Source organism: Camelus ferus, chromosome 34 (genome assembly GCF_009834535.1).
Source record: "Camelus ferus isolate YT-003-E chromosome 34, BCGSAC_Cfer_1.0, whole genome shotgun sequence".
Classification (NCBI taxonomy): domain Eukaryota; kingdom Metazoa; phylum Chordata; class Mammalia; order Artiodactyla; family Camelidae; genus Camelus; species Camelus ferus.
In genome coordinates, this window is record NC_045729.1 from 8431693 (window position 1) to 8444510 (window position 12818).

General features: G+C 36.0%; 1 protein-coding gene and 1 long non-coding RNA gene across 2 annotated transcripts in view; one reads left to right on the top strand and one right to left on the bottom strand.

Moving 5' to 3' along the window:
- The window catches only part of LOC106729597, a 48924-nt gene that overhangs the window by 15086 nt on the left and 21020 nt on the right, over positions 1 to 12818 (top strand). The window lies entirely within an intron of this gene.
- Positions 1 to 12818, bottom strand: part of SLCO1C1 (solute carrier organic anion transporter family member 1C1) — a 50685-nt gene that overhangs the window by 3976 nt on the left and 33891 nt on the right. The window contains exons 10-13 of the mRNA XM_006184523.3: positions 11434 to 11629; positions 7564 to 7729; positions 4700 to 4884; positions 3101 to 3165 (exon numbers count right to left, since the gene is read on the bottom strand). Coding sequence (XP_006184585.1) covers positions 3101 to 3165; positions 4700 to 4884; positions 7564 to 7729; positions 11434 to 11629 — 612 coding nt within the window. The remainder of the gene's footprint in view (positions 1 to 3100; positions 3166 to 4699; positions 4885 to 7563; positions 7730 to 11433; positions 11630 to 12818) is intronic.

Sequence of the window (12818 nt, forward strand, 5' to 3'; positions counted from 1 at the left end):
CAATTATTAATATACTATATGTTAATATAGCATATTATTTGTATTGTATATTAATTAATATAATATTATTATGTATTATTCTTATAGTAGTATTTTCAGGTTATCTCACCTGAAGCCAACTCCTCAGATATGTCCTGTGTCCTTCTAACATATCCCATTGATAGTTTTCTCACTATACCACACAAAAGTTGTCGCATAATCATCCTATGCATTTTCTGCCATAGACCTTGGTCACTTCTCCAAGGTGCTATGGCTTCTCTCTTGAGGAATGATATTTAGATACCACAGACTCATTGCTATAGGTGCTCATTTCTCCTGGGTTACACAGAGTCTAGATTTTCCAGGAGACAGAGTTATAAAATACACATTATTTAAAAATAAAACAATATGAGTTCATATTAACACTTTAAATTTACATTAAGAAAGAGTTTTACTTTAATTATTTATTTTATGCTTTTGTCCCTTTTCTATTATGCTGAAAATATTGGTTCCTAGTAGTATTAACGTAATATCTTACTTTATCTTAAAATGTATAATAGTTTCAAGATAACAATACCAAAGTTAGTATTAATGACAAGACTATAAAATGTTGTGAAGCTATGGGGATTTAGTAATAATTCTATTTTTATGTAGTAGTTTAAAGTTTTTTTCTGTACGGTTATATCACCTATATAATATATAGTTAGTTTTGGTTTGTTTTAAGAATTTCTTTGGTTCTCTTAATTTAATCGTTTTAAATTATATGAAATCTTGGCATGATTTCAAATTGAAAATTATACAACAGTTACATTTACAAAGTCTCATTTCCATCCTGTTCTCTCTCCCTTCTTTCCTTTCTTCCCTAGTGGCAACCTTTTTAAAAATTATTTGTTTTTAGTTTATGCTTCCATTGTGTCTTTGTTAAAACAAGAGCAAATACCTTTGTGTGTGTGTATAATATTTCCACTTTTCTATACTTACTCCAAATGCATCATATGATAAACATTGCTCTACATTTTGCTTTCTTTCACTTAGTAGCATATCCTGGAAATTACTTGGTATTATCAACTGAATCACGTCCCTCCAAAATTCGTATGTTGAAGCCCTAACCCCCAATGTGAGTGCATGTGGAAACAAATTAATTAAGGAGATAATTAAGGTTAAATGAGGTCATAAGGGTGGGACCCTAATCTGATAGGACTGGTGTCCTTATAAGAAAAGAAAGAGATACCAAAGATCTCTCTCTCACTCTCCACATGTGCACAGAGGAAAGGTCATATGAAGGCACAGCGAGAAGGTGGCCATCTACAAATCAGGCAGAAGAGGTCTCCCTCGACACCAACCCTGCTGGCATTGTGATCTGAATTTCACAGTGTTCAGAACTATGAGAAACTAGATTTCTGTTTTTAAGCCCCTCAGTCCAGGGTGTTCTGTTATGGCACCAAGTACTGACAAGTAAACTTGGTGACATTAGAGAGAGAGAGTTCCTCATTTGTACTCACAGCTGCATAGTATTCCATTATGTGGGTTTTCTATAGTTCATGTAACCCATCTCATACTGGTGGGCATTTAAGACTGCCTGCAGTCTTTTGCTATTATAAATAATGCCACAGTGATTGGACGTCCCTAAGATTAGACATACTTCATCCTTTTGCCAGCAAATTTTTGGGACCACTTCATAGAAGAGGGATTGCTAGGTCAAAAGACAAATCTATATGTAAATTTTATTAATTTTTGCCAAATACCCCTCCCCATAAATAGTATAATTTTCACAACAGCAATGTATAACTTTATTTTCTGTTTGTACTGTAATACATGATGAACAACATTTGGCAATTTGCCAATCTGTTAAGTAAGAATCTGTATCTTAGTAATAGTTTTAATCATACTCTTCTTATTATGAGCGGCCTTAACCATCTTTTTATATATTAAGAGGTATTTACATTTATTTTTCCATGAAATGATTGCTCATATTTTTTACCCCCTTTTCCCTTTGGTGTTGGTCTTTTTGTTCTCAGCATTTAGGAGCTTTATCATAAGGGTATTAGCCCCTTGTCTGTTATACAGATTGAAAAACAATTGTTCCCAGTTTTTCATTTGCCTTGTAGTATTTTTGTCATTTTCAAGTACATTTTTATTTTTATGGAATCAACTTTATGAATATTTATTTTACTTGAGATCTTTTTTTCACACTCCAGGTTATATCTATGTTTCCCAGAGCTGTAGACTAATTCCAGCCAGGGATGTACTTTAAGCTCAATAGTCTGATATTTTTCTACATAATCTCTGATTTTATGTTGTTGAATTAGAGCTAGCCATGATGGCATAAATCTCCATTTTTGTTTTTTCCCGGTTTTATCAGGATTATGTTATATCTTCACTTATATCCATTTTATAGCAAGGTCTATCTAAGCCACATTTATTTAAAGCTCTGGATTTGTTTTTCTCCCAGGTAATCACTCTCTGTCAAATTACAGTGGAATATTTATGATTGTTTCACTTTCATCTTTAGAATATAAACTCTGCAATAAAGTTTATCTGACTTACTCACTCTGTTTTCTGTGGGTTGTAACAAATGAATATTGAAATGTATGGTAGTCAGAAAAAAAAAATTCCAGTTACGTTTGAAAAATCATGACCTCAAATCTACGCTGTTTTGATTGTTTGAATCTTATCTTTCTACCAAATGACATATCGTAGCACTGAGAGTAGCTCAAAAGAATTCCTTCCACTGAATAACTGAAAAAAATATATTTAGACTTCAGCTTTTCTTAATGATTCATTTTTTGCTTTCCTCTCAAAGGGCTTTTTCATAACAGCATTGGATTTTTGGACACTTTACCAGTGCTGGACGAGACAAGACTGTTAAATAAGAAATGTCATTCTCATAAAATCACTTTATCATGGGTATAGCATTGGTCCTCAAAATTTCTGGAAAGAGGGAAGAGAGAAGTAAAGGAATGAGGGAAGAAAGGAAGAAATGAAGGAAGAAAATATAAAAAACAGGATCCTAACTGCCTATATCATTGAGTTATGTGTAATAATTCTGTAAAAATATTTAGAAAAGTATTCAAAATACACTTGTGATGGCTACTGTAATTAAAGGACAGAGTATACTTACCAAGAACTCTTACTGCTAATGTGTAGATACCCAGGGCAAAAGACTTAAGTTGTGGCTTAATGCACCTATAAACAACAAAAGCACTATTACAAAAAATTTAGTTCATTAAAGCAAATAGTAATATCAGTAATAATATACTGAACACACATGAAATGATGTTAGAATTCAAGTAGCATTGATGGAGAATCCACTACAGTTTCAGCACAAGGGAGGCAAATTATGTAAAAGCCATGGTCCATTGTATTCAATTCATCAAGGATTTTTATAGTTAATATTTCTAAAAGATAAACCACCCTTACTAGACATATTCAAATGGTGTTGAGTAAAGTAAAATCACGTTTAATCAGTGAAATAACTAAGATTCACAAGAAAACAAATTCTAAGATATTGTAAGAATTTGAGGTACAATAAAAGATTAATAACCTATAAAATAGGTGGGTTTTAGTCTGAAAAAGCTCAAGACCATATTGATCTGAGTTGATACAGTCAGAATCACTGTGGCATGCTAAGTGTTTTTGCTCAGTAGTGGGGACCTGAATTTACCAGCCAAGTACAAGGATACCTAAAATAACAAGAGCATTCTTAATATGACTATGTAGCTTTAACTGGTGGGTTAGCTGGTAGATTTTAATTGTAATAATCATGAGGATAATAACTGTTGAGTGTTAACCATGGTAATAAGTTCCTCATTTAGTCTCTGCTTTAAAAGAGTCAAAAATTACAGTTTTCTCCTTCAAACAAAGGACATTTCCTTCTGACATCAAAATAAAGCATGGTTCATTTGAGGGACTGGTGGAGAGGGAAATTCTTCTGGTAGCCTGGTTGATCTTGTAGCTGATTATTCACTTGGCCCAGGTGACTACTTGGCACAATATAAAACAATGTTGAATAAATAGGTGACCAAGAAGAATCCTGGTCTGGTCTGCAGACTCTGGGGCAGTTCTTTTCCACAAACCCATGCTCCCATTTGAGAACACCAGTATCTCATGTTCTCATGTTCTCCTTAAATGCTTTTATTAAAAAACAGATTTGTGGATGTTAGGTCCTATTTTCTGTTGAGCTTTCCTGATCAATTTCTATCATGTAAACTGTGGGAAATTAAAGATATTTGCAATATTTATTTCATATTATTCATACTGAATATTAGTTTCATTTTAGAAAAACTTAATATTCATCCTTTGATATATGAATTAATTTAAAAATCACCTAATTCATCTCATAAAAGATTGGTTTCCAACAAAATTTGATTTTTCATGCTTAATTTATCCAAATTTGTCATATTTTTAGGTTATTTTCAACAGTTGTATAAGAGGAATATTTGCAACACTAATTCAATTGGGAGGAAAATTCATCACTGAGAATACTTATTACAAAGCTAATATTAAAATTTGAGTTTATATAGATTTTTTTGTAGAGATCTGTAAGAGAGTCAGTAAAAAATGTTCAAGTGTAAATTATATTACGATCGAGAAACTTCTGTTCAACCACATTTTTGTATAAAAATGATAATGATTCCACAGAATAGAATTTGAGGTCATTGCTCTGAATGATTACAGTATGTCTTATATTAAAATCGGGGCAGGGAGAATCCATGTTCACCTCAGAAGCAATATATATCCAGGTATGCCGCCTAGAGACAAAGTATAGGACGTGATGACTGAAATGATAAGGAAATAGAGAAACATTTTGGGACATCCATTATCTTTTTGACATCTTCCCACCATGCCTGAAGAATTTCCTGATTTTGAGGCTGCAATTCCCACACAGGTGCAGTTGTAAAATATCTGAAATGCAGCAGGGAAAAATCCAATTATTGAGGTAACTTTTAAATAAAATTAAAGAGAAATACTTATTTTTAAAGACTTTTACAGTATAATATACATTTATTATATAAAAATGGGGAGATATGCTTTTATTTTTCTGTGTTAAGAGTTTATCAAGCGAAATGGAATCTGGAGATAACATTTCCATATCCAAAGAGCAGATGGTTTACAAACTATTGATCCTACAGAACAATCTCGGAGTAAATCCCACCAAATCTAACAGTACCTTATCTTCTCTACTACTTCTAAGTTTAAGCTGCCATTTTTTTCTTGCCTTGATTATTGCAAAAACGTCTTTCTATTCTAACCCAGCTATAGTGTGTTTCCCACGGTGGCCAAAGTGAGCCTTTAAAAATGGCAGTCACGTTGCATCACCATTCTCAGCCTTCCAATGGCTTCTCATTGTACGTGTCTAAAATCCCACATCCTTATAACGGCTTACACACCATCCATGAGGCAACTCCTGAATCCCGCTCTCATCTCATCACTCAGTGGTCTTCCTCCTCTCCCTCTACTTCAGCTACACACATGGGTTCCCACTGCCATGGTGAGTTCCCACTGCCATGGTGAGTTTACCCAGGCCTCATGGCCTTTCTGTTTCCTCTGCTGGGCAGTTCTGGAGAGTTCCATGGCTAGAACACACACTTCAGGTCTCTGCTCAGATATTTCATTAAAGGGAGCCTCCATGACCACCCACTCAAAATAAAACCTCAGAGGGGAGGGAATACAGCTCAGTGGTAGAGCTCATGCTTAGCATGCACCAGGTCCTGGGTTCAATCCCCAGTACCTCTGTTAATAAACAAACAAACAAACAAACCAAATTACCTCCTCCTGCCAAAAAAAAGCAAAAAACAATATGATACTTCCACTAAAAATAATAGGATACTTCCATCTCTCCACACTTTTCTTCTAACTTACGTTTTCCTCGCAGTGCTTATTCCTTCTTCTCTGATTATATAATCATTTCATTTTAAACTGCATATCGCCACTAAAATGTAACCTCTGGCAGAAACTCTGCTTTGTCATCAAGGTCCATCTAAGCCTATCAAAAGGCCCTCACTTTAGGCGCTCAATAAAAATGTATTAAATGTGCACAATTTGAAGATATGACAGAATTTATAGTGGTTATGAGAGGGGAAAAAATCTGAGTAATAAAACTCAACTAAATCTTGGAGAGGCAACTTTCATAAGCACTCATCAGTTTATTTCTGTAAATTTCATGTATGAATGTGTATATATGATGAGTTGTCATTTTTATTACAGAAGAACTTGTAAATTTTTTGATAAAAAATGAAGTAAAAATGGCACTTCTTTTTCAAGGAAGAGTAGCAATATAGGTTTGTGTGTATGTATATTTTTTAACTGTCAGCTAAACAGCTTTGAATCCTTACTTGGCCCCACTAGATATGGCAGTTAAGGCAGGTCCCTTGTATCTCAGTGCTTCAGTTCTCATGTGAGGGAACTAAGTAAAATAATACACAGTCACTCGAGGATCATGATGTTTAGATGCAATTTTGTTTTTAAAGCACCTCAATCAGTCCCTGGAATGCAGTGTTTTCAGTAAATGAAAACTCTGGTTAAGGAAAACCTTCAAGCAGTTTGGGCCAAAGAGTAGTGGCCAAAGTTGGGGAGGAGGGAAAGGAAAGGGGAAAAGGAAGAAGAGGGAGGAAGGGCAAAAACTCAGATTTCAGATGGGTGGGTGGTTGTATGCATTGTTGCTAGAGACCAATCCTTTCTCCTCTGAATAAAATAATAATAAACAGAAAAATTTAACAAGCATGAATCTGTGTCTACAGAAGTGTTTGCCTAAGCATTCTTATCTAGTTGATAAGAATATGTAAATAGATGTGTGGTTTCATTTTCAGCCCTCAAGGGCCGTCAGTTACTGGCACATTTCATCAGCCAGGAGTAGAAAGCCATCTGACCACTGTACCATATACACAGCGAGCATAAGGAAGAGTCTGTGTTTGGGACAAGGATCTAAAGGTGTGATTCAGAGTATGAGTCTGCTAATGATTCGAGAACATAATATCCTTCACAGTTGGTTTCCTACCTATTTCCAACCTCTTCTTCCTCTTACACCTTACAGGAACCCTTCATTCTAGCCACCTATTCTTTTCACCATGACATGAATTGGCTTGATAGCTCTGGCAGAGCTGTCCCAGAACCATTAACCTCCTCACAATTGGCTCCTTGACCCCTAGGTCTAAACCTTTTGGGCTAGACTTCCTAACACTGGCCTCTATTTTTCCTCTCCCTAAAACCTCCAAGGACCACCGGTCATGGGTTCAGGAGAGATGGATGCCAATGCAAATGTCTTTATATGATCTTATAACTGAGACTTTCACATTTTAGGGTAATATTCCTTACAAGCAAAATGAGAGACCCAGATTTCATAATTGCAAAGTTCCTCCAACCTGTTTGATTATTCTAATTCTTACCCTAATTTTTCCAGCAGTTCTAGTTCTACTAGTGAGGCTTCTATTCCCTGTCTCCACACAAAAGAACAAGGGGCAGAGTAAGAGTCAGGCATTCTACCAGTGTTGTCTGCTCCTGGGTTGGTCCCTGGGCCCCCATAGGGTTGTATAGTTACGCACTGTCACAGGGCCATGGGCACACACTTTAGAAAAGATTTCTTACAGTAGTCTTTCCACTCCCGGTGGAGGTTTGACAACCAGCAAGACAAGCCGATGCATACGTGATTCCATTTTCACCACACATGGGTTCCCATTTTGTCTCTGAACATTTGCATCTTGAGTTGCAATCTGAAAAGAGAGCTCGTTCATGATAAGAGACAGGTTTGGTTCTGAAAAGAAATGTAATGGTATAAAATATTACCTCTTAGTAGGCAGCACCCTAATATTTTCAAAAATCAATATTCTTGAGTGATACAAATGGCACTGCCAATGAAGTTTGCTTTTGGGAGACACAATTGTCATCAGAAATGTCAGCTTCTGATCATTAAATGTGAATCCACTAGTAAACAGCTTTCTCTTGAAAATTATCTTTAGAGGTTTACAGCTTCACATCATATCCAATTCTTAGCTAATGGCTTTTACTAATATCTACTGACTCCAGAATCTTCAATCTATTTCTAGGCAAAGATGTACGAAAATGGCTAACAAGGTAGGGAAAAAGCAAAGTAAATTTTAAGAGCAATTTATGACCTTATTCTTATTGTATATAAGAACAAACTCTTATGCTATTCTGTCTCGTAGAACTGCTTTGGATTTGGTCACTTCAAATGCAAAAGCAAAAGACCCTTTGAGATGCTTCTAACAGAATGAAAGAGTATTTAACTAGGTCTCCTGAGAAGTCATCTAGGAATACATCATCCTTTTCTCTTCCCTAATTTTTCTTCTGTTTAAAATTGAAGTATAGTTGATTTACAATGTTGTGTTAGTTTCAGGCATACAACAAAGTGATTCAGTTATATATTTGTATATTCTTTTTCAGATTATTTTCCATAGTAGGTTATTATGACATATTGAATATAGTTCCTTGTGGTTCTTATTGTTTATCTATTTAAAATATAGTAGTGCATATATGTTAATCCAGAACTCCTAATTTATCCCTTCCCCCTCACCTTCCCCCTTTGATAACCATAGTTTGTTTTCTGTGTCTGAGTCTGTTTCTGGTTTGTAAATAAGTTTATTTGTATCTGTTTTTTTAGATTCCACATATAGTGATATCATATGATATTTGTCTTTCTCTGTCTAACTTACTTTATTTAATATGATAACCTCTAGGGACATCTATGTTGCTGCAAATAGCATTATTTCATTCTTGTTTATGGCTGAGTCCATTGTGTGTATATACCACATCTTCTTTATCCAGTCATCTATTGGTGGACATTTAGGTTACTTCAATGTCTTAGCTATTATAAATAGTGCTGTTATGAGCATTGGGGTGCATGTATCTTTTCAAATTAGAATTTCCTCTAGATATATGCCCGGGAGTGGGATTGCTGAATCATAGGGTAACTCTATTCTTAGTTCTTTAAGGAACTTCCATATTGTTCTCCATAGTGGCTGCACCAATTCACATTCCCACCAACAGTGTAGGAGGTTTCCCTAAGGCATCAATTTTTAACTGACACTATTTTGCAGTATCTGAAAGTATAAATATGGGTCTCTGAAAGCCTAGAATCAGGCCATTATGGATACCATAGGGCTGAGCATAGAAAGTTAGAGCTGAAAGAACCTATGCAACTTCTCATTGGGCAGATCAGGAAAGTCAGGTCCAAGGTAGGCAGACAATTTGTTCAAATTCACAGTGTTTGTGAGTGACAAACCCAGAATTAGAACCTTCCAGGCCTCTGGATTCTAGATTCTTATCTTGCATCAGACTTACTCTCATCATTACAGAAGAAAGATTTCTTCTATTACCATATCTAAAACTTGCCTATAGTGTTCCTGGTGAATGTCCAGAACCAAAACAGCTTTGTGGAACAGAGAAACTCTGGATGACCCCTGGAGAGCATGTTGTATTGTATAAAGCCTATTATGTTTTATTACTCAAGATAAGTTAAAAATGATCACTTAGAGCAATTTTGAAGCAGAAATTAATTGCATACATGTTTTATGAAGGATGTTTTGACAGTAGAGTCTTTATTTAAAATTTTAATTGTAAGATGAGTTTTATCAAATATGCCAGAATGCTTAATACTCAAATAAGATTTTTCTTTCAAAATAGTCATGCTGGGAGGGGAGAGATTTTCCCTGTGATGTTGCCATTTCTTTGGCTGCTTCGAATAACAGAGCTGTCCTTAAAGGTTAAATCTTTGCCATTGTTGAGAATATGGAAAGCAATTTCAAAAGAGGAGCTTTAAACAAGGATAGCATTATTGCAGTATAGTTATAGTCTTACAAAGTGACTGCTTTCAAGGGCTAGTACTCACCCAATGAGTATATTATTTTTATTTGTTTAAAAATATTTGATCTTTTATCATGTGAGTTTAATTTTAATGTAAACCTCAAAATTTTGCTGTCCATTTATGTGTTTGCTTCTGGCTTTGAGACAGCATAATGTTTTAGAAAGAATATTATACTTTGAGGAAACAAACTGACCTTTCTAAGCCCAGTTCCCTTTAAACTGAGGATAATAAAACTTATCTCAAAAAAAGGTATCTGAAGCTAGAAGTGAGATAATAAAAGCTAAGGTATTTTCTAAATTGCAAAATATAAAACACTTCACCACTGTCGATCCACCGTGAGGATCATAGAGACGGTGAAAAATGGCTCAGGGCTTCTACTCTCTCCAGAATCTTCTTGCAGTTCCTGTTTACGACTGACATTCTTAATCTGCATTGCTGACTGTTGCCAAGGCAACACTACACTCTGTTGAGTCTAACATCGCTTTGATAACTCCTAGAAGTAACGGTATATGAACTTTGCATTCACTAATTTTCCTGGACATTTTAGATGGCAAAATGTATAATTGATGTTCACTTAACAGCAGGAGAAACCAGGTTAAAGTGATGGAGATTGGAACATGGACACAAGACCAGTAGCTAAGTGTGGAAGGAAGCACAGGAAGGGAGCTAGAGAGCAAGCAGTATGCAAGAGGCAGCTGAACCATCAGGAAACAGAGTATGGTGTCTGGAGTGTTGGCCACAGGCAATCAGGCAGATACAACAGGGAGTTTGGCCTGGAAACCACAGCAGCTCAATAATTTTTTTTTTTAAGTAATATATAGCTAGGTGGAAGAATGAAGACAGCTGCCTCTGGGAACACATGCTTGGAGGTAGAGTGATAGCAAGGACTCTTGAAAGGGAAGGGAAAATAGTTTCTTCAAGATCCAGCCTTTAGACTCTGGAAACTAAAAAATCTAATCGCCCATCCCATTCAGGATGGCTTAGGTCTGAAAGCATCAGTAAATATTCTTTCAGAGAACCTCAGAGAGCTAAGGAGAGTTGGCATGTGGGTCACTGGATTTTGGGATATCCATTCTCTTCTGAAACTTCACTTGATTTGAATAGGAGAGACTATAAAGGATGGCACAGAGACCATTTTGGTCACCCAGGTGATCAAAGAAAAAAATACAGAGTTGTTTCCATGTAGGGCACATCTATTTTGTGCCAGGTAAGTTCTAATCACTTTCATACATGTTACCTTGCTTTTGCCTTACAAAACCTTAAAAGGCAGTTATTATTTCTATTTTTCAAATGGGAAAATTGAGGCTAAATAACCCATACAATGTCACTTCACTAAAAATGGGCAAAGGCAATATTTAAGGACTGTATTTTCCATTGTCAGGTTGCTTCCCTAAAGTAAGATGTGGATTTTTTTTATATTTCTCTAACACATTCAGATTCAAAGACAGGAGAGATTTTGGTGACAATAACAGCTTCTGTGTCATGAGCATTTTCCACTATTCCACAATAAAACAATAATTGCTTTTCATATTTATGATACTTAAAAAGTAAACTATCTTATTTTGGAACTCTATCGATAATTAACTTGATTGAACAAGCCCATCTCCTCAGATTAACTCAATAAGTGAACATACCCTTGGTAGGAGACGGTTAGTCCTGCCACATCAGAGTTTTCACAGCCCAAAGTGAACAGGGAAAGGAATAGGAGGTACCCAAGGACAGATGATCCCAAGTAGAGTTTTGCGGCTCCACACACACTGATTCTGAATTTTTTCATAACTATCCCCCCAGAGAATATTCCAAGGGCCACTGCAGGTATGTTGATAAGCCCTGAGGAAAAAGAAAAATACATCATTTTGTGAATCTCTAAAGGAAATCTGAGTACACTCACACAAGCTTTCCAAGGGATTACACAAAACTGTACAACAGTTTCTGGCATATCATTAGACTACTTGGTCAATTTAAGTTATAGAAATACTCAGTCACTATCATCTAGGTTTTAGATGAATGATAGGACCACTGTCAGACTCAAGAGTTCTCTTTATGACAGTGTCTAGCACAGAGTTTGAAATCAGTAAACACCAATTGAATCAATGAATCAGTGTCTTTCTGGTCTAATCCCAGGATTAACATATACTCAAGTGGCAAATAGGTGATGTTCTAATGTTCTTTAAGATTGTGCATGAAAGAATAATAGGCACATGGACTACTGCAAATAATAAAAAAATAGCCTTGATTCTATTTTCTAGCCCCCTCCTCAAATTTGTTTTTATTGACCCAGCCTCTTAGTTTGCTATCCTTTCTACCAATAACAGTAACAGTAACAGTAACAACTTCAACTTCAACTTCTTCTTCTTCTTCTCCTCCTCCTCCTGCTGCTCCTCCTCCTCCTGCTCCTCCTCCTCCTGCTCCTCCTCCTCCTCCTTCTTCCTTCTTCTTCTTCTTCCTTCTTCTCCTCCTCTGCCTCTTCCTCCTCTTCTTCTTCTTCCTCTTCCTCCTCTTCCTCTTCCTCCCCTTCCTTCCATTCCTCCTCTTCCTCCTCCTCCTCTTCCTCTTCTTCTTCCTCCCCTTCCTTCCATTCCTCCTCCTCTTTCTCCTCTTCTTCTTCCTCCCCTTCCTTCTTTCCTCCTCCTCCTCATTAGACAACTTTCATATTTGTTATTTGCTTACAATGTACTAGTCACTCAGCTAAGCACTTGATAGAATATCTGTTACATCTACTCTTCATTACAGCCTTAGGATATAAGCATATTATTTATCCTCATTTCAAAGAGCAGTTTATTCATGGTTGTGCTTAGTAAGTGGAAGAGCCAAATTTGAATCCAGGAAGTCTGAGATCAAGTTTCATGCTTTCAATCACTATGTTAAACTGCCTCTCCGTCAAGGAATTTGAGGAAGTTTTCTTGATAAATAGATGTGCAGCCTCACTAGTAGTCAAATAAATGTGACTTAAAAACAACACTAGAAAGAAATCCAACAAAGTGGTTGAGAGTTTGGAGTTCAGGGACTCAGCTGCATG